Genomic DNA, 19,482 nt, shown 5'->3' with positions numbered 1-19,482 from the left:
CAAACAACTCCAACATCCTGAAACTAGATTTCAATTCAACACCAAAACATCAGGCTTAAAACTGATAGAATACTAGAACAACATATGACGTAACGATTACTTGTTATCAAGCCACCTTTGTAAAAAAATAAGAGAAACAAATCTGCGCTTTTACCATGTTCAAAGTAGTACAGACATGCATTTAACTTGAGAAGCAAAATGCAGGTGCAGCAGTGGGTTCAAAAACAAAAATTATACCTATTCAAAATGATGGGCAGGAATTTGAATATTTAGAGCAGGAACAAATGAAAGCCTGATGTTCTCTTTCTTTAAACAAGAGTGTTGAAAAATAGCTGCAACAAACCAAAACCTTATTAATTACAACGGGTTGGTACAAAGAAAGAGACAGGGAACTGAAATTTCAACTGGAAAATTAATTACAATTTCGAAGTAGATATCCCGTACATTAGATAGACAAGAATACAAAATTTGGTGATCCTTGATTGAAATTGTGCAACTTCCTAGATGTCAAATCAATTTAATATTCCTATAACACTCAATCCAATATCACATAGTCACAAGTTCTCAAATCAATTACTTAATCTGAACAATCTGAATACAAAAAAACCGAATTACAACTATAATAATTCCATGAAGAAATGCTTTTATACTATCCATAAACCACAAAGAACAACCAATACAAACAGTCTATTTTACAGATACAGTAAGAAAATGGCTCAAAGCTCATAGACATTAGTAATTTAAATTACTTTGGTATTGAAACAAATAGTCATTTCTACATTTACCATAAGTAAAGTACTCAAAGCTCATATACGTTAGTAACTTATATCACTCCTTAGACTTCATTTTCTCAAACAATTCAGTCCACTACCTTCAAATCATCCATAAACCACAAAAAACAACTGAAAAAAACAGCGATTCAAACATCATACATATCTCCAACAACCTTACACTTTATTTTCTCTACATTTTAACATCTACTACTTTCACATCATCCATAAACCACACACAACTATCAAAACAAACAGCCAATTCTACATATACCAAAACAAAACTAGTAACGCATCATACACATTAGTAATCTAATTAACTCGGCAAACCTTGGAAATCATTTTCTCCACAATTCTACATCCACCACCTTCACATCATCCAGAAACCACAAAGAAACATCAAAACAAATATCTAACTCTACACATGACATATCAAAACTGTTCAATCCTCATATACATTTATAATTCAAATCACTCCACCAGCATTTACAGTTCATTTCCTCTACATTTTCACAGTGACTACCTTCGCATCTAATCCAAACTCCCTGCTACAGCTGGGTTTGGTTTTTTTTTTTTTTTGCTACAATTGTACCTAAACCTTGTGCATAATTTCTAGGATTCTTCAAGATAATATATATATATTACTATGCACGCCAATTTTCCTCATACAAAAACTCAAATTAAATTAATCAACCCAAAGTTTGGTATGAGATTGGATCGCTAAACCTCTTGCTTCTAGCAACAGATCTAACCAATAAGCCTATCCTTTTGGAGATATAAAATTATGAAAACTTAAGATGTTAACCCGAAAAAGATATGAAATCCTACTGTGAGACTAACTACCGCAAGTGAAATACTGAAACAAAACCAACGACATGCACAAAACAACCAGCAAAACTCCAAGATCCGGCCTACGCCCCTGCGAACATCACTTCAGGCAACCCAAAGGCAGTGGACACTTGGGAAAACTGGATGATTACCTCAATTCGGCAGGAGAAGATGGCACAGATTCAAGGAACACTCGACGATTTGCTAGAAGTGAAGACGAGAAATTCTCAGCAGACGCACTCCACTTGATCTGAACATGAAAGAAAGCTAAAGTTAAATGCAAATGGGTTTGTGTTCAACTGTGGAAAAAATGGGTAATTAATTTGGTAGATGAAGATTTAATTCGGTAGATGATGAGTAAAGGAGTTAGGTTTTCACGCAATAATGAATTGGGAATTTTTAATTTTGTTGAAGTTGGAGGGTATAAACGGGTTTAAATTTTTGTGTAAGGTTAAAAATGCCCATAACTTTTTTGTAAATTGTTTAAATAACAAGGGTATTATTGTCCTATAATTTTATTAATAAGGGATAGAATTGTAACAAAAAAATATTACCCTAGTAATCTTAGAATACCTAAGAAAATGAAGGTAATCAGATTACCTCCTATATTACCAATAGTAACTACTATTGGTATTTGAGGATTACCGAAATCTTATATTACTTTGACAACCAAACGTAGTAATCAAGTAATATAAGATGACATTACCCCAGTAATCCCACACAACCCCCAACCAAACACCCCCTTTAAGCTATCCGCATTACTATTTTCTCACCTCACATGTACACTTTAAGTGTATGGAATCAACATTTATACATTTGTACAGGTACGTGGTATAGCAAAAATAATTTATATCCCTTTTCTGTCTATAGAAACTTTGAGACTCAAGTTTTGAAAAGTTGAGTAACAGTTTTATCACCCAGTAGTTTTTCACAATTTAAAAGCATTGTCTCTCTCTCTCTCTGTCTTTGTTTTTTCTTTTCTTTTCTTTTGATTAGTAACTGTAGACATATTGGAGCAACTACTATTTCATAATATTTTTTGACATAGGTGTTATAGATTGAATTTGACAAAAAGAAAATTGATGTTGCTTCGATAATGTTATTGAACTATTCCTAAGAATTGATTTACCAAGGACTTCTATTTCAATCAAGGTTTTAAAACTTGGTTCAGACCGGCCGGTCCAATCGAGAATCGAGGGTTAAGCCAGGTCGGTTCAATTTAAAAACAGGAAACTTAAGTTGACCCAATTTGGATGACGGTTAGACCGGATTTTATGTAACAAATTGCCGGTCCAACCGGTTTTGGTCCTAAAACGAGTTAACTTAAATTGATTTAGGGAAAATTTGAAAATTAAAAAAATTGAAACCCTTTTCCCCTTTTTTCATTCAACAAAAACAAATTGCATACCATTTCAAACTTCAAGTCTTCGATCGTCAAAGTTCAATCTTATTCAATCTTCGAGTTCTTCGATTTTGACCTTCAATCATCAAAATCTTCGGCTGCTTCTTCTTCAATCTTCAATCTTCGGGCCTTCGATGTCTTGTGATCTTCAATCTTCTTCAATATTCGGCTTCTTCAGACTTCGATCTTCAATCTTCAGTTACTTCTTCTTCAATCTTCAATCTTCAATCTTCAATCTTCAATCTTCAATCTTTGAGCCTTCGACATCTTGTAATCTTCAATCTTAGGCTACGACAACTTCTTCTTCTTCAATCTTCAATTTCGACAGCTCCGACGAGGTTTGTGTTTCATTGTTGCTTAGTTTTGTTTTTACTTTTTACTGTTATTGTTCTTGTTATTGTTATCAACCTATCATTGTTGTTGTTGCATGGGGATAGATAGAGTCATAAAGATGGAGGATTGAACTGATGAAATTGAATTTGGTTCTGTTTTGTTTGCTGTGAGATTGTTTGTGTTTGAGATAGAAATTGTTTAATATTGAAGAAGTGATTATTTGGTGTGAGATTGATTGTGTTTGAGAATTGAAGTGTGCAAAAATGGAGTGTGTTATTTCCCATGTATACAGTGTGCCAAATTTAATTGCAAATTTCCAAATTATTGCTAAAAGAGTATAAGATAAGTGGTAACATTTATTTTTGTTGTTACTGGTTGCCATGGAAGAGACAAAAATCAAGAATGTCATCATTTGGGTATGGGCAACATTCTTTGTTCGTGGGTGCTTCCTCACATTCTTATCGAGGAAGGAATGATATAGCATGGGAACGTATTGTTGAGGGCATTGATCAAAATGGAAGGAAGACATTAACATATCTATATTGTTCAAAGGTAATTAGAGGGGGAGGTATTTATCGTATGAAACTACATCTAATGGGAGTAAAGGGAAAAGTTGGAAAGAGCTCAAATGTTCCTTTTGATGTTAAATTCTAGATGCAAGAGGCACTAAATGAAATTAGGTAAAGAATACACAAAAAGCGAAGTCTTGTAAGTATACACATCCGTATGGTACAACATTCATGGATTTGAAGGTGACATGTTAGGTGAAGATTGTCAAGAGGTGCCTTTATCATAAATGACCATGAATGCATGTGCTTTTGGTAGTAAAAAACCACATACAAGCACTAATAGAAATATACTAGTTGGGATTAGTGACTACTTTGCTTCAAGGACTACTCTTGGATCTCAGCCATCAATTAAGAGTGTTTTGGCTGGGAAAGAAGCTATGTGGAGAGCATATTCGGCTTTTGCAAGGTTTTTTTTACGATGTATACATCCCTATCAATGCAATAAATTCAATTTATCTTCAGCCTTTGGCAGATGCTATAACTGCAATGGATCCTAGGTAACCCAACTTATCATGCTATGAGAGTTAATTTATTGAGAGATGCTAAGAAGGAAGTGCAGCTACTTGTAGACAATTATAAGCAAATGTGGGAAGATGTTGGATGTACATTAATGGCTGATGGTTGGACTGATAATTCTCAAAGGTCATTGATTAATTTTCTTGTGTATTGCCCTAAAGGAGTTTGCTTTGTGAGGTCAGTGGATACTTTTAATGTTATGAAGGATGTTAGGACATTGTTCACCTTACTTAAGGAATTGGTTTTATGGGTTGGACCAAATAATATTGTCCATCTTGTCATCGACAATAAAACAAATTATAAAGTTATTGGAAGAATGTTGGCTGAGAAATATGAGAGTATAACTTGGTCGCTTTGTGCAGCACATTGCATGAACTTGATGTTAATGGATATAGCTGAGATGGATCACATAGCTAGCCTTGCGAAACGTGCATCTGACGTGATAAAGTTTGTGTATAATCATACATATTGTTGATAGCAAGGCTATGGAAAAGACAAGTAATGTATCTTTTAGCCTGTTTTCCTGTGAAACCATAAGTCATAACATATTAGTTATCATCAAGAAAACAACTTTATTAACATCTATATCTGTCACTTGAACAGGGTTGGATGGAAATTGTACGCTCGCGCGCAACCAGTTTTTCTACAACTTTTAATGCGTTGAGAAGCCTACAGGATCACAAACATGACTTGCAAATAATGGTGCTAGATAGATTCTTTGTGGATTCTAGATATGCAAAAAGTCATAAAGGCAATGAGGCTATTCCCATAATTCTAGACAATAAATTTTGGGATCAAATGTGTAAAGTTTTTAAAGTTGGGGCTCCGTTGGTGTGTATGCTAAGGATTGTAGACTCATATGAGAAACCTGCCATAGGATATGTGTATGATGGCATGTATAGAACGAGGTTGGGGATCAAGAAGTTGTTAAGAATAAGAAGAGATTGTACAAGTCTTATACAAGCATTATTAAGTTGTGTTGGTATAGGATGTTATGTCGTTATATTCATGCTGTAGCTTATTTTTTAAATCGGGCTTTCCAATATGATCCTACATTTAGTGCCAAACCGGAGGTTCAATGTGGTTTCCTTGATGTTGTTGAGAATAAGGCATGTTCGTTCAAATTAAAGAAGGCTAAGTTGGTGGAAGAGAGTAAAATATTTAGAGACCGCGAGGGGAGCTTTTCTTGGGAACTTGCAATTCAAACATGCAATCACACGACCTGGTATGTATTATGTAATAGTTATTTAAGTTATGAGTTTTAAGTTTGACTTTCATGTTATGAAATAATGTTTTTTCTTGTGTGTAATTTTCCATTAGATGAATGGTGGAAAACATATGGGTACAGTACTCCAAATTTACAAAAGTTTGCAATTAAAATTCTCAGCCAAACTTCAACCTCTTCAGGGTGTGAGCGAAATTGGAGTGTTTTCGAGCGCATACATTAAAAAACGAGGAATAGATTAGAGCATCAACGATTGAATGATCTTGTCTTTGTTTATGATAACTTGCGGTTGAAAAACAGATATAAAACATTGTTGATTACGCCTTACTCATTTTCTTATTATTCTTATTTTCCTTGATCTTCCAAGATGAGTTATTTGTCATGCTTTTAAATTTTAAATTTTAATAGTTAAAAATGGTCTTCCAAGATGAGTTACAAGAAAACAAGTTTCGATCCTATTGATTATGAGAGTATCAACAAGACTGAGTTTTGGGTGGTTGATGATGAAGGGGAGGATGCTGAGCTTAATTATGAGGATTTGGAACAAGCACTTTATGGAAAGGGATTTATTCCTATTGGTCCTAGTGACCACCCTTCATATTATGATACTACAGAAGCTTCCAAAGGTTCTAACTTATAACTTTCCTTTATGTTATTTAATTTAACTTACATTAGTTAATTTAGTGTTTTAAAATTTATATTACATTAGTCAATTTAGTTTACAATAAAAAATATTAACATATAATTTTATTTTTGCCTGAAATCTTTTGCTGATGCTGGTTATGCTGATGATGACGATGACGAAGATGATCATGATATAAGTAATTTTACCTCTAGATCTAATGCCTAAAATTAGCCTTGACTTGACATGGAAATATAATAGGAATATAGGATTGGTTTCATTGTGTTGTTTATAGTTTATAAGTGTATACTTTGTAGTGTTAATTTCATTTCAGATTTGGCTGAATTTGTTACCAGAGTTTATTAATTATTAGTGTTAATAATCTGCATTTTTAATTTTTTTTTATGTGTTTGCTAATGTCAGCACAATGATGTCATGCTGATGTTAGTATGATGATGTCACGGTCCGACTTGCTAGTCGGATCGGTTCACCCAACCAACCCGGGACTCAGTGACCTTAGGCAACTCTATAAAATATACTTATCGTGAAAGAGGCACAAAAGAGAGCAAATGACATGTTCCTACCCTAGTTTCATAGATTCTAGATTCTCACCCTTAAATTAACAGAAAATTGTTTAATGTGGTTAAAGGGTAAAATTGTCATTCTAAACCCAGATCTCATTCACCTTCTCTCAACTCACCACCATTTCTGGTGCTGTCGCCGGTCGTTTTCTGTGGATTCTTGCTAGATTTCTCACCCAAATCGACAGGATTCATCACCCTCAACCAACCAATCAAACTTCCTCACACAACCAAACAATTAATCAGCGAAATCAAAAGAAAAAAACCTAGAAAAATCACAATAGTAGTTGTGCGCCCTCCTCTCTGCCTCTACCTCCACTCCCAATCACACCAGATCCACCCAAGATTTGATGCGATTGGCCTGTTTCCTCGCGCAAACAGTTGTGTCACCCACAAACTTGGCCTGTTTGTGCTGTTTTCCTCGTCTCACCACCTCCAACACTGTTGCCATTTTTTGGTCAATCCAACCTTATTTCGACACTATTGGGTTGCTCCAACGCTACCATCATCTTTCCCTTAACCTCCGCTTCAAACCCCCACCCACCCCCTCTCACCAATTGCCGACCATCACCCTTCGTCGATTTTATGCTTCAAGCAAAATTTTGGTCGTTCTTAATGTCAGAAATCAACCCCATCACCACTAATAGCTTCATTGGCATCCCACCTCAAAAACCCACAACAGCCTCGATCTTGGTTGCTCGTTGTTCGCCGTTCGTCACTTCCCTTAGGGTTTTGCAATTTGGTGAAAATTGAGTTTAATTGGAGGTCGATTTAGGGTTTTGCAAGGAGTTTATGGTTTGGGATTGATTGGAGGTTGATTGTGCTTGATTTTGGGTGGGTTTGAATTGGGGTCGTTTGGTCGGCTATGGTGGTGGTTTGACTGGAATTAGAGGGCATGAAGATGGGAACAGAAAGGGGGAGTGAAGAAGAAGAAAATGGGACGAGGAAGGGGAGATGAAGAAGGAGAATTTAAGAGGGTAGATTAGTAATAACACTCTATGCATTTGTGTCAGAACCCAACAATCACTAATGACATTAATTTAAGGGTGGAAATGTGGAATATATGAAACAGGGGTGGGAACTTACTGTTTCGCTAAGCCTTGGGTGGGAACATCTCGTTTGCTCCATAAAAGATGTTATATAAAATCCTTCCTATTTATCATGTGTCCTTAGACATTTCGGGTTAATTTCCATGCCTGCCTTCTCACCACGGCCAATTAAAATCGCTATCACAAAATCCTGCTCTCTCCCTTCCATCATAACTCTCTTAAAAACATCCAAACTTCGAACTCATCTTCACCAAGTACACTCTCACCTTATCAAAAAGGGCCTTCAACAAGACCACTCACTTATCTCCCATTTTATTTCTCTTTGTCACTCACTTGGCACCTCTCTCTCATACTCCACCTCCATTTTTAATCAGATTATCACTCCCAGTACCTTTCTTTGGAATACCCTTTTAAAAGGGTATTCCCAGAGGGGTTGTTTTATCGACATTTTGAAGTATTTTATTCGAATGATTAGGGAGGGTGGAGTACCTGATAAATATACGTTTCCATTGGTAATTAAGGCTTGTTCGAGTGAACTTATTTTAAGAGGAGGAACTGCGATTCATGGGGCTGTGATTAGGTTAGGATTAGATGATGATGTTTTTGTGTGTACTAGTTTGATTGATCTGTATGGTAAATGTAAGGAGATTGAGTGTGCCCGCAAGGTGTTCGATGAAATGACGAACAGAAACGTTGTTTCTTGGACGGCGATGGTTGTCGGGTATGTGATTGTTGGTGATTTAGCAGAAGGGAAGAAGATGTTTGATTTAATGCCGGAGAGGAATATAGTGTCGTGGAATGCGTTGATTGGCGGGCTAGTTAAGATAGGTGATATGAGCAGTTCTAGGAAACTGTTCGATGAAATGCCTGAAAGAAATGTGATTTCTTATACAACGATGATTGATGGTTATGCAAAATCAGGTGATATGGCGTCAGCTAGGTTGTTGTTTGAGGAAGCTCCGGATAGGGATATTGTTGCGTGGTCGGCATTGGTAACAGGGTATGCACAGAATGGTCAGCCTGATGAGGCTGTGAAGATTTTTTATGAAATGTATTTGAAAGATGTTAAGCCGGATGAGTTTATAATGGTGAGCTTGATGTCCGCATGTTCTCAACTGGGTAGTTTGGAATTAGCTAAGTGGGTTGATTTTTATTTGAGTAGGAGTGAGGTGGATCTTAGTCGAGGTCATGTTATTGCCTCTCTTATAGACATGAATGCAAAGTGTGGGAACATGGATAGAGCGGCAGAACTGTTTGAAGCTATGTCTAATAGAGACCTAATTTCATACTGTTCAATGATACAAGGATTGTCGATTCATGGTCATGGCGCACAGGCTGTCTTCCTCTTCAATAAGATGATAAGTGAAGGGTTGATTCCTGATGAGGTGGCATTCACAGTCATTTTGACTGCTTGTAGCCATGCTGGCCTTGTGGAGGAGGGTTCGCATTACTTTGAATCCATGCAAAGTGTGTACTCTATTGTTCCTTCTCCTGATCATTATGCATGTATGGTTGATCTTCTCAGCAGGACAGGACACTTAAAAGAAGCATATGAGCTTTTAAATTCAATGCCTGTGGAACCTCATGAAGGTGCTTGGGGTGCACTACTTGGGGCCTGTAAGTTACATTGTGACTTTGAGTTAGGAGAGTTAGTTGCCAAAAGGCTTTTTGAGCTTGAGCCACTAAATGCTGGTAGTTTTGTGCTTTTATCTGACATCTATGCAGCAGCAGACTGCTGGCTGGATGTTTCTCTTGTGAGAAAGGAAATGAAAGAGAGGGGAGTTAGAAAAATACCTGGTTGCAGTCGGATTTAGTTTATAAGACTGAGTTTCTCTGTATATTCTATTGGTTTCCTAGGATCAGAGATGTGCTGGAATTCCAAGTTTGTGTAAGTCAAAATCTTTTCTCTCGGGACCCTTTTTTGTAGAATTAAATATGAGGGAATTCTAATTTCTCTCCAAATTGGAGAGTAGAGGAATTAAGCTGTGCAGCTTTTTATCTCGTCCACGGTCTCAATTTTGTGCAATCTTACTGAGTGTAAAGGCATTTTTGTTGCAAATGTTAAATTCATCTCCTAAAGTTGGTGCATCACGATGTGGTTATTACTCTGTTGAATGCAAAAAGGTTTTGGAAGATCAATCCAAACTGTCTCTGCCACACATTACACTAATATCTATTAATTAATCCTGAAGCAGAATTCAAGCCCCCAATTGCATTTACTGTTTCCACATATTAAGGGTTTGGATTTTATGGTGAGAGATTTGGGAAGCTGGACAGGAAGGAATATGTGTAACATGAACCTTGTGATGTATGATTAGGGTCAATAAAGGAAAGCTTAGTCTAGGATTGATGGCAATCACAGAATTCCTCTTGTTCTTCGTTTTAGCAGGCAAATCATGCTGGGGCTGTTGGCCTTTAGGCAGAACTTGCAAGCAACATAGTTCATTCTGAATTCTCCAGGTTTTTGTAGATTAATAAAGAGAGTAAATATTTTTGTTTAGTTTGTAATGCAGCCTTGTGAACCAAAAGTTTATTAAAGGTATGTTAAAGGGCTCTAGATCTTTCAATTTGTCGCGGGAGCAAAATGATTTCTATAACACCTTGATTTTTTTTTGAAATTATGTGTAGGATTTGGTTGAATCAAAGAGATCAGCAGAGATTTTATGGTTGTTTTGGTGTTCTAACTACTTTTTAGATTTCTCCTCCTTCACCATCTTTTTATATGTTTGTTTAATTATTTATCTATGATTAAAATTATGCTGTTCTGTGGAATGGAGATGCTTTTGGTCTACTGCATATTACACGAGCTGTCGAGGAAAAAACAGTTTCTTGCTGAATTAAGGTGTATCTTTAAGCAGTAGATAAAATACAAGATGAAAAGTTGTAAGGTATGCTAGATTTAAACAAGAAACTAGATTTTATTTTTGTATAATGTTAAAACAAAGTTGGAATAAGCTAATTCCTAGAGATATCAATCACAAAAAAAAAAAAAAAAAAAAAAAAATTCCACCGTAACATCATTAGATGCTCTTGAAGAAAAGAGAAATGCAAAGGAAACTATCTGTATAACACTAACGATGGATGATAAATTCATTCAGCTGCAACAATAGGATGCTAGCTCCCCTTTCTCCTCTGTGATAATATATATAGTGATGTAACTGTCTGCAATTTGATGATCCTGATCAACCATATTTGACAGTTGAGAGAATACTTTCTCTGCCATCCATCTCTCTAGGCCTTTCCTAGTTGCACCATATTTTGTTGATGCATTGCATACAATCTGGGTTAATGCAGAATCTGAAGGGCATACGGTGATTGTTCTATCGCCTTCACTAGATTGTTTACTTGCCCATTCTCTTAACAGAAGCCGAGTAGTATCCTTGAGAGGACAACGCCAGTTCATGAGGATCATCTTGTCCAAGAACTGAAGCAACTCTGGTTTGAAGAAGTGCAACCCTTGCCATAAAACATGAGCAAGCTCTATATTACGCATGTCTTCTTCTTCCACATCAGATGTCATGATAATCAGAGTATTTCTCAAATCACTTGCATTCTCATTGCTTAGACTGCTAATCAAAGTGTCGATCACAGAAGAATGAGCCTTCTCAATCTTGTCAAATAGTAGAACACTGTATGGTTGATTCTTCACGGTTTGAGTTAGTGAACGAACGAGACATGAGACACTATCAAGGTCAGGCTCCATATATTGTTCCATGTCAATTCGCGCAAGGCAATCTTCATCATCATAAAGCTCAATGGCAATGGCCTTGGCGAGCTCTGCCTTCCCAGTCCCGTAAGGACCCACCAGCAGAAACGAACCAACTGGCGGTCCTGACCAACTACTCTCACCCTTATGCTTCAACAAGACCTCCATGATTGCTTCAATTACATGATCCTGTCTAACTATCCTCTTCTGCAACCGTTCTCTAAGCCGCGTGTATCTTTCCTCAGGCGGAGTACGAAGCCAAGAAACTGGAATTCCAGTCAAATCACTAGCTATTTCCGCAGTTTCTTCTATACCAATAACCTGTGTTTCCTTGAACTTGTTCTTAACCTTCGCATCAAGTAGTTGAAGAATCTGAAAATAGTTATGCGTTCTCTCTACATCATGCACACAAGAAACGAAATCATCATGATTTACACACATTCGTTTCTTCACAAACGAAACCAACTCAATGAAGTCACCTTTCAATTCCTTCTCCAAGTGGGAGAGCCAAGAATCTCTGTTGCAGCTATCAGCATTCTCGTTGGTAAGTTGTTCAAATTCAACCGATGCTCGACGCAGAGAGTATTTGAGTTTATCAAGTTCTTTCTGGTGATTCTTCATGCTATGTTTTCTTTTGCAGGCCTTGTTAAGAACATCAATGGCTCTCTCACGCAATTCACCAGCGGTTTGGTTTTGGGGATGCATGGCAACATGGGCAGCCAATAAGAGAGCCTCATCCTTAAATAGAACGCCGTGGAGTTGCTCTAACCTTGATGTTTCTTCACGGATCTCCTTCAACAAAACTGTGTACTCTGCCATTACGAGAAAATCTAATTTTGACTGAGGAAGTTTTAGTTGATTAATTTGGTTCTATTTTTTATACTCTTATATAGAAGAGATTTTTAATTTTCTAATCCTATTCTGATTTCCCAATTGACTTCTGATTCTAATATTGTTTTGTTAAAGGAATTCTCATGAGTATAGGAAACCCAGAGCCAAGAGGTTCCAATTACTAATGGTCTTCTTTTTCTATTATAATATCTAAACTTTTTAATGATTATTTTTAGATTGTCAACCTAAGAAAACCATTAATGTAAGAGTCAGAATTGGAAAAACCGCTAGGATATTAGCATTCCTTTATCACTATTAACATCTTTTTTACTTTTTCCAATTATCAATAACATATTCCCCCTTTTCCTATCAGAAATAAAAAACTAAGAAACTACATTGATAGCATATGAACACTAATCTAGTTCAGCTAAGTTTTTTCATATAACCTGAATGAACTATGAGGGGAGGGACTACTATCAATGTTGTTTGGACTCCCATTCCATAATTGCGGAAAGAAGTGAGTAATTTGGTAAGAGATCATTGTTTGCCAGTGGCAAGTTAGTCATTGGCGATTTATCATTTTTCTGAAGCCATTCCTCCATTGCTTCGCGATCGTAAGTGTAACCATCAGCCGCAACACAAGGCTCCCTCATTACATCCTATACATATAACAAAAAAGACACCATTGGTAAATCATTATAAGTACAAATTGGTACGGAAGTAATAAGAATTATATATAATGGCAAATAATAGTACAGGCATACTTTTAGTATTGGGCATATGAAATGGGTAGGAGCTGCAGGTTTAATACTTGAATCTGAATCTCGAGCTCTGTCAGCAACATCCTTCAATCTCTTCAGTGCAGGAAGTATTTGATCTTTTAAGTCAGGTCTGTCTCTACGTCGAAGCTCTGCACAGCTCAGTCCCAACACTGCCAACTCTTTTGCCTCTTTAGTTGGCCAATTCCCGGCTTGTGAATCTAAAATTTCCACCAAAGTATCCTCCTCAATTGCTGTTTCCACCATATGAGCTAGAGCTATTGCCGTCTTTGCTGTCAGTAATTGTAAAATTACCATCCCAAAAGCATAAACATCAGATTTTGGAGAAATTAGCCCTGTTCTTTGATATTCGGGATCCATATAGCTGAGCGTCCCTACAGGCCCTGTAGCCATGTATGCAGAGGATACCAAGAGAGAGTCTGAATTCACCATTGTTGAGAGGCCGACATCACCAATCTTGCTCACCAAGTTATGATTGAGCAAGATGTTTGCCGGCTTCAGGTCACGATGGATAATGGGTTTTGGCTTCGAGTTGTGAAGAAAAACAAGAGCTGAGGCTACTTCCCAAGCAATTCGGAACCTATCAAACCATGGGATGGGTGGTGTATTGTTCTTTTGATATAACCTATCCTCCAAGCTACCATTCTCCATGTATTCATAAATGAGGCAACCATGAGCAGTACATGCACCAAGAAGGAGAAGCAAATGCGGATGGCGAATTCTGCTAAGGATTTGAATCTGAAAATTAAAAAAAGACGAGATAAGTTTCCACCAAAGTGGAGAATTCACAGTATTCCAACATGCAGTTTGTTCTATCACATGAAAGGAGAAAAACCATGGTGCAATTGAAGCTCAAAAAGCATTGCTTACTTTAACAGCAAATTGATGGAGATCCTTACAACATGTCAGTGTCTTCTTTTCTTTTACTGTAAATAATTTATTGTAGATTTTTCTTACAAAGAGTAATTTCATACCTCCTGCTGGAATTGCTTATTTTCGTGATTCCCTTTGGATCGAAGAACTTTTACTGCAGCAATTGTATGATGCAGATTGCACTTATAGACAGTTCCATATGCTCCCATTCCAATTTTAAGGTTTTCTGAAAATGATGAGGTGGCAGAAGCAATCTCTTCCCATGTAAACTCCTGGTATTGCTGAACAGAACCAACAAGAGCAATCTCAAACTTTTCTTTTTCTTTAGATTCATGCAGAGCTTGCAACTCTGCTTCTCGTCTTTGTAAAACTTCTCTTTCAGCACATTCCCTCACATACTCGGCATCCCTTTTTGCAGCTTCATATAGTTCCTTCTCTAGTCTTGCTGATTCTAAGGCTTTCTCCTCCATAAGGTGTATCTCTTTGAGCTTTGCTGCTTCCTCTAATTGACGTTTGTTCAGATTGGTCATCTGAGAAAAAGCAGTAGATGGAACAGATTAATATAAATATAATCAAAACCAAGATGAACAAATTGTCTTGTATGCAAATCCTCCTATTGTATAAATTAAATCATAGAAAGTTCTGTTTGTAGTTGTAGAACTTGAGGAAGCGTGTTAGAATGTAATTACTCTTCTTGAGTTCCTACCTAAAAGCTTAATGCAAACCTGGGGTAAAGAACTAAGAGTGCAACTAAAACAGGCGCCCTAATACAAAGAATATGTAAGGCTTTCTTGCTTAGTCAATATAGAAAAATTCCCCACTGTTTATAATTTACTATCTGTTAGTGTTCACATCATAATTATAATCAAATTTAAAGTATGCGAGGACTAGGTGGTTCATACTAAAATGGTATGAGAAAATATGATAGAGATTAGAAGGCATTGCATTAAAAGTTTGGTTCAAAGAATGGATGATAAAAAAAGGAGTTACAATTTTGTTTTGTCAAGAGGATGCCCAAGACAAACCTGTCGAGAAGCATCAATTGCCTCACTTTGAGCTATTGCATACATTCCTCGAACGTGTCTAAGTTCAACTCTCAGCTTTTGTAGCTCAAAGCTAACGTTTTCCTGCATTGATTAGAAAAAGTAAAAAAAAAAAAACATCAAAGAATATAGATACCTTACGGACCTCTGTTTATTGAACTTAAAAATATAGAATCTTTAAGTAAATTTGTCTTTCCAGAAGAAGTTGCTTTTTTTTTTTTTTTCTGTTTCCCGAAGATAATATATGTGACTTTCTACAAAACTGTATTTTGGTCAAGACTGATTTTGTAAAAATGAATTAGTTGCTTTAAGAAAACTAAATATTAGGAATAATAGATTGAACTACCATAGAATTTCATTACAGCAAAAACAATTTCAGATATCCAAGAACAAGAGAGAACTTAAACTGCACAGGTTCACTACCAGTAGTTGATTATTTTGGAAAGCAGCTTATAAGAAATGTCAATCATTAAAGAAATTGAATTTCCATTGATGTCCAATAGAATACTAAGTCCAAAGAAAATGGAAAAGCTACCTGGCTTACGGAGGAAGAACAGTCAGTTAGTCCATCTGAGATGGAAACATGTTCAGATGAACTCTGGTTATCTGTCACGAGACTCAGGTAACTTGAACTTCGACTGACTGGCTGTCCAACTCCTGAACTACTGAGATAGGAACTCATGGAATTCATGGAATCCTGCCCTCTCTCAGTATCCAAAGACTGGCATCGTGAATGATTGGGCTCGGACCGCTCGGTTGAGTTTGTTGTTGAACGAAGAAGAGTATTATTTACGGTTGAAAGAGCCTGAAATCGCTGAATTGGTAGGGAAGGAGAATGGAAATGAGAATAGGAAGAAACGGAGTGAAGATCTGCAAATTCCACAACATTAAAATATAAAAAAGTTGTGTTAGAATCCCATATTAGCTTACAGTGCCTGGAGAAATTTTACCAGCATGGAAACTAAGCTAAAAATTTTCTATTCATCAAATTTTTATCACATTATTCTTGTTAAATACGGGTGAACTTGGTGAATCAAATAAAGTTACATAAGCAATTCACCAGGGCATGATAAATCATTGTTCCTCACAGAATACAATCACATCTTTGGATAAGCAGATGTAGCTCAAACCTGAAGTGTGATTGCCTGTTTGGGAACTGGAACTGTAACTTGATGAACTGTTGTTAGAGAAACTGTCACTGCAGTCATCTTTAATACTTTTATTTGTAGCTAAGTGAGGCGGGCGGATGGATGACAATTTTCCTTTTGAAACAGCATAGATTGTACAAAAGCTTGGAGTACAAAGTGAGATTCTCGAGGACAGATCATCCTTCTTAATTTTCCTGCAAAAATCATCTTGTTACCTACAAAATTTATGTGTGAAGCTTGCAAAATTTGAGAATATACAGCATTTACACAAGTTACAGCTGTGATATATTAATATACTTGCTAAAACTAAAATTACTTGATGATGACTGATGCTCATCTTGTTCTATATCTATTTCATTTGCCTCCTATACATCACCAAAACAGCTTAAAGAGGTACCAGATTACTTTTCTTCCTTTGTTTTTTTATTAATTTTCTTTTTTTTTTTTTTTTACAGGAAACGGAAGAGAATAAATTACTTTTTGCATCTCTCTTTTTACTACAATACATTGATTACTTTCAATCATCAAATGTATGCATATTATCTGCACTATGGCAAAAGCATAAAACTATGAATTATTCAGAATGAGTATTTTGGGTTACAAATGCATGGTGTTCATATACAACCAAGGCTCCCAGCTTGTCCAACGACATCTCATGTCTTTTGTAGTGTCATATCCCAACAACTTAATTTTTTTATTTTTTTATTTTGAGGGATTAAAAGCTTGTTTAAGAAACCACCAATCCATTCTAACATAATTTCATCTCAACTTGTTCAAAAAAGAAAAAAGAAAAAAGAAGGGACTATCTTGAAAATCAGTGCTGCAATTTGACATAATCTGACAACGGCAAACATATACTACCAGCAGGAACTGGATAACTCCCTTGTGTTTCAAATAGTTGTAATATGATAGTAAAATGTAAACTTTGAGACAGCATATTTTACTAAAATTTGAGAAACTGATATCAATTTTCAGTTGTGATGTCTTTCCATTCAAAGTGGAGTTTTACAGCATGAATTTATACCATTGCACACCAGCTTAAATGCAAATCAATTTGACTATGATTTCAAGAACCACGATACATTTATGCTGGATAAATACCTTGAAAACATGGTGTAAGATGCAGCACCTATAACAAGTTTGTTAATGGAGCAGTTTGCGACCTCCTCTGCAATTGCTTTTGCCACATCATCTGATTCAATTATTGTTATATCTACTTGCACCTACATGCAGAATTATGCAAATTAATTTCTACTTATCGAAGATTCATACATGAAAAATATTTGAAAAGGAAAATTTACCTTTTTCTGAACACACATTTTTTTATAAGGCTGCAACATTTTACTCCTCCGCCATTCCACTTCCTGCTTATAAGCAGCTGCTACGTCATCGCGTATTTGTGAAATAGGAATGAAATTTCCCACTAGAAGAAAAACTAAGTCAGATAGCCAGAAATGCTGATAATTTCATTTCTTTCAATCAATAAGGAATCCTCCAATTATTTCTAGAAATGTTCACATGGACAAATATCAGTTTCATGGCATGATTTCTTCTATAAAATTCATTACCGAGACGCTACTGACTGCCACAACTGTTAGTCAAAATCTTTGTAAAACTGTGAGCATTAATTCGGCGGGCAAATAGAAACTAATATGAAAAGCTTTTACAGTGATTCTCTAGCTTATAATTAAGCATCAAGTTGAAGAGAAAAAGGGGAAGGAAAAGTTGTTTAAGATAAAAGTTAACTTTTTCTCTGTAGAATAATTATCTGAAAGAAGCATAGCTTACTTGGTGTAGGGACTGCAGTAATCCTTGGGCAGACATGTAACAACTTGAACAAAGTGATTCCCTCGGGAACGAACTTTTCCAATGTCCATGAAATAACATTCTTGCTTTTTCTATTTCCCTTGACAGCAATTGCAACAATAAAAGCAGGAGGTGGTGGCAATGTGAGCTCGCCTTTTGGTTCGACAATTTCTTTTACATCCATTTTTCTTCCACTTCAACTAGTGCTGAATCCTCTCTATCATCAAAGGAAAAATACCATAACAAACTAGTCCAAGAAATTGTATTAGAATCAAGGCAAATAGCTACGAGTTTTAACACACTCAACAACTACAGAATCTCAAAGAGTGAATAGTTTTTCATATTTCTTACTTCTTAAGCCAACCCCATATTGAAATTTGTGAAACCAAAAATTCAAAACCTTTTCCACAACATGACTCTTTACATGAAATCATGATGAAATCAAGGCAAAACATAAACAAATATACAAAACTGACCATGACAAGCAAGAATAAGAGCGAGAAGTATATGAATAGGCTATAAGGAAAGAAGTGATGGGAATAAGGAAAAAAAAAGCATCACTCCTCTTCAGAATCAGATGTCATATAAACAAAATCCTTTCCCAGATAACAGTCTATCTCATCAACAAATCAACATCTTCTGTATTAGAAAATGATGCAAAAATAAAATTTCATAAGGAAACCATGAAAAATTCTGCTTCCTGCATTTATTTGTTTTGGAAAGGTAACAGAAACTGATAGCAAAGGGCAGGAATGTCTGTGATTCCTGAATCTCAACAGACATGTAAAAACGTTTCATTTTTATCATAAAAATCCAACCTTATTTATTCGCTAATAAAGCTTCAAACGGAAACAAAATTAATTTCCCAACCATGATACTAAAAAACTTGAAAAAAAAAACAAAATTAAGTATCAAAGAACAACACAGAATAAGGAGAACCCAAAAACAGAAAGCAAAACCATAGCGGGTTTTTACACCATCAAATTAAGAGTTCCCTCAAAACTCAAAATGAAGAAGAAGAAGCCAAAAACATACCAGGCTTTTACTCCATGAAACTCTGAGTTGCTTCAAACTGGAAACAAGAAGAAGAAAATGAAATGGTTTTGCCTCAACAAGTAGAAAGTAGAAGAAGAAGCTTGGTTAGGTGACAGAGTTGCCCCACAAGCAAAATTGATATTGTTTCTGCTATATTTAGAGACAACCTTGGCGTGAAACATTAACCATCCACGAAACTTACGTTTATAAACTAATTTTTTAAACAACTATCCATATAAAAACAAAAAAAAAAGATGAGCTTGGTGCGATTATGTTGTTCTACTACTTTTCAAAGAGATTGTTTTGTTTTCCTCTTTGTAAACGGAAGAAGCCACTTGTTTTATTTACGTTTGAGTTCGTTAAAGT

At 36.0% G+C, this 19,482-nt stretch overlaps 3 protein-coding genes across 3 annotated transcripts; 1 reads left to right on the top strand and 2 right to left on the bottom strand.

Moving 5' to 3' along the window:
• Positions 1-8,038: 8,038 nt before the first annotated feature.
• On the top strand, positions 8,039-9,709 carry LOC116140505 (putative pentatricopeptide repeat-containing protein At5g37570). Its single transcript, XM_031426133.1, has one exon. The coding sequence runs from the start codon at positions 8,039-8,041 to the stop codon at positions 9,707-9,709; it is 1,671 nt and encodes a 556-aa protein (XP_031281993.1).
• A 1,200-nt stretch (positions 9,710-10,909) lies between these two features.
• Positions 10,910-12,662, bottom strand: LOC116140494 (chaperone protein ClpB1-like). Its single transcript, XM_031426120.1, has 2 exons — positions 12,081-12,662; positions 10,910-11,996 (listed from the first exon to the last, which is right to left on the bottom strand). Exons 1-2 carry the CDS (start codon positions 12,418-12,420, stop codon positions 10,990-10,992), a joined length of 1,347 nt encoding a protein of 448 aa, XP_031281980.1. The 5' UTR covers positions 12,421-12,662; the 3' UTR covers positions 10,910-10,989.
• Positions 12,663-12,801: 139 nt separating this feature from the next.
• On the bottom strand, positions 12,802-19,177 carry LOC116140493 (U-box domain-containing protein 35-like). Its single transcript, XM_031426119.1, has 10 exons — positions 19,117-19,177; positions 18,064-18,298; positions 17,577-17,698; positions 17,377-17,498; positions 16,258-16,469; positions 15,663-15,997; positions 15,110-15,211; positions 14,186-14,614; positions 13,197-13,949; positions 12,802-13,091 (listed from the first exon to the last, which is right to left on the bottom strand). Exons 2-10 carry the CDS (start codon positions 18,263-18,265, stop codon positions 12,909-12,911), a joined length of 2,460 nt encoding a protein of 819 aa, XP_031281979.1. The 5' UTR covers positions 18,266-18,298; positions 19,117-19,177; the 3' UTR covers positions 12,802-12,908.
• Positions 19,178-19,482: the final 305 nt, after the last annotated feature.

This window comes from Pistacia vera, unplaced genomic scaffold (genome assembly GCF_008641045.1).
Source record: "Pistacia vera cultivar Batoury unplaced genomic scaffold, PisVer_v2 Contig373, whole genome shotgun sequence".
NCBI classification, from domain to species: Eukaryota; Viridiplantae; Streptophyta; class Magnoliopsida; order Sapindales; family Anacardiaceae; genus Pistacia; species Pistacia vera.
Note: the sequence above shows the minus strand (reverse complement) of the source record. Positions and strands in the feature narration are given on the sequence as shown.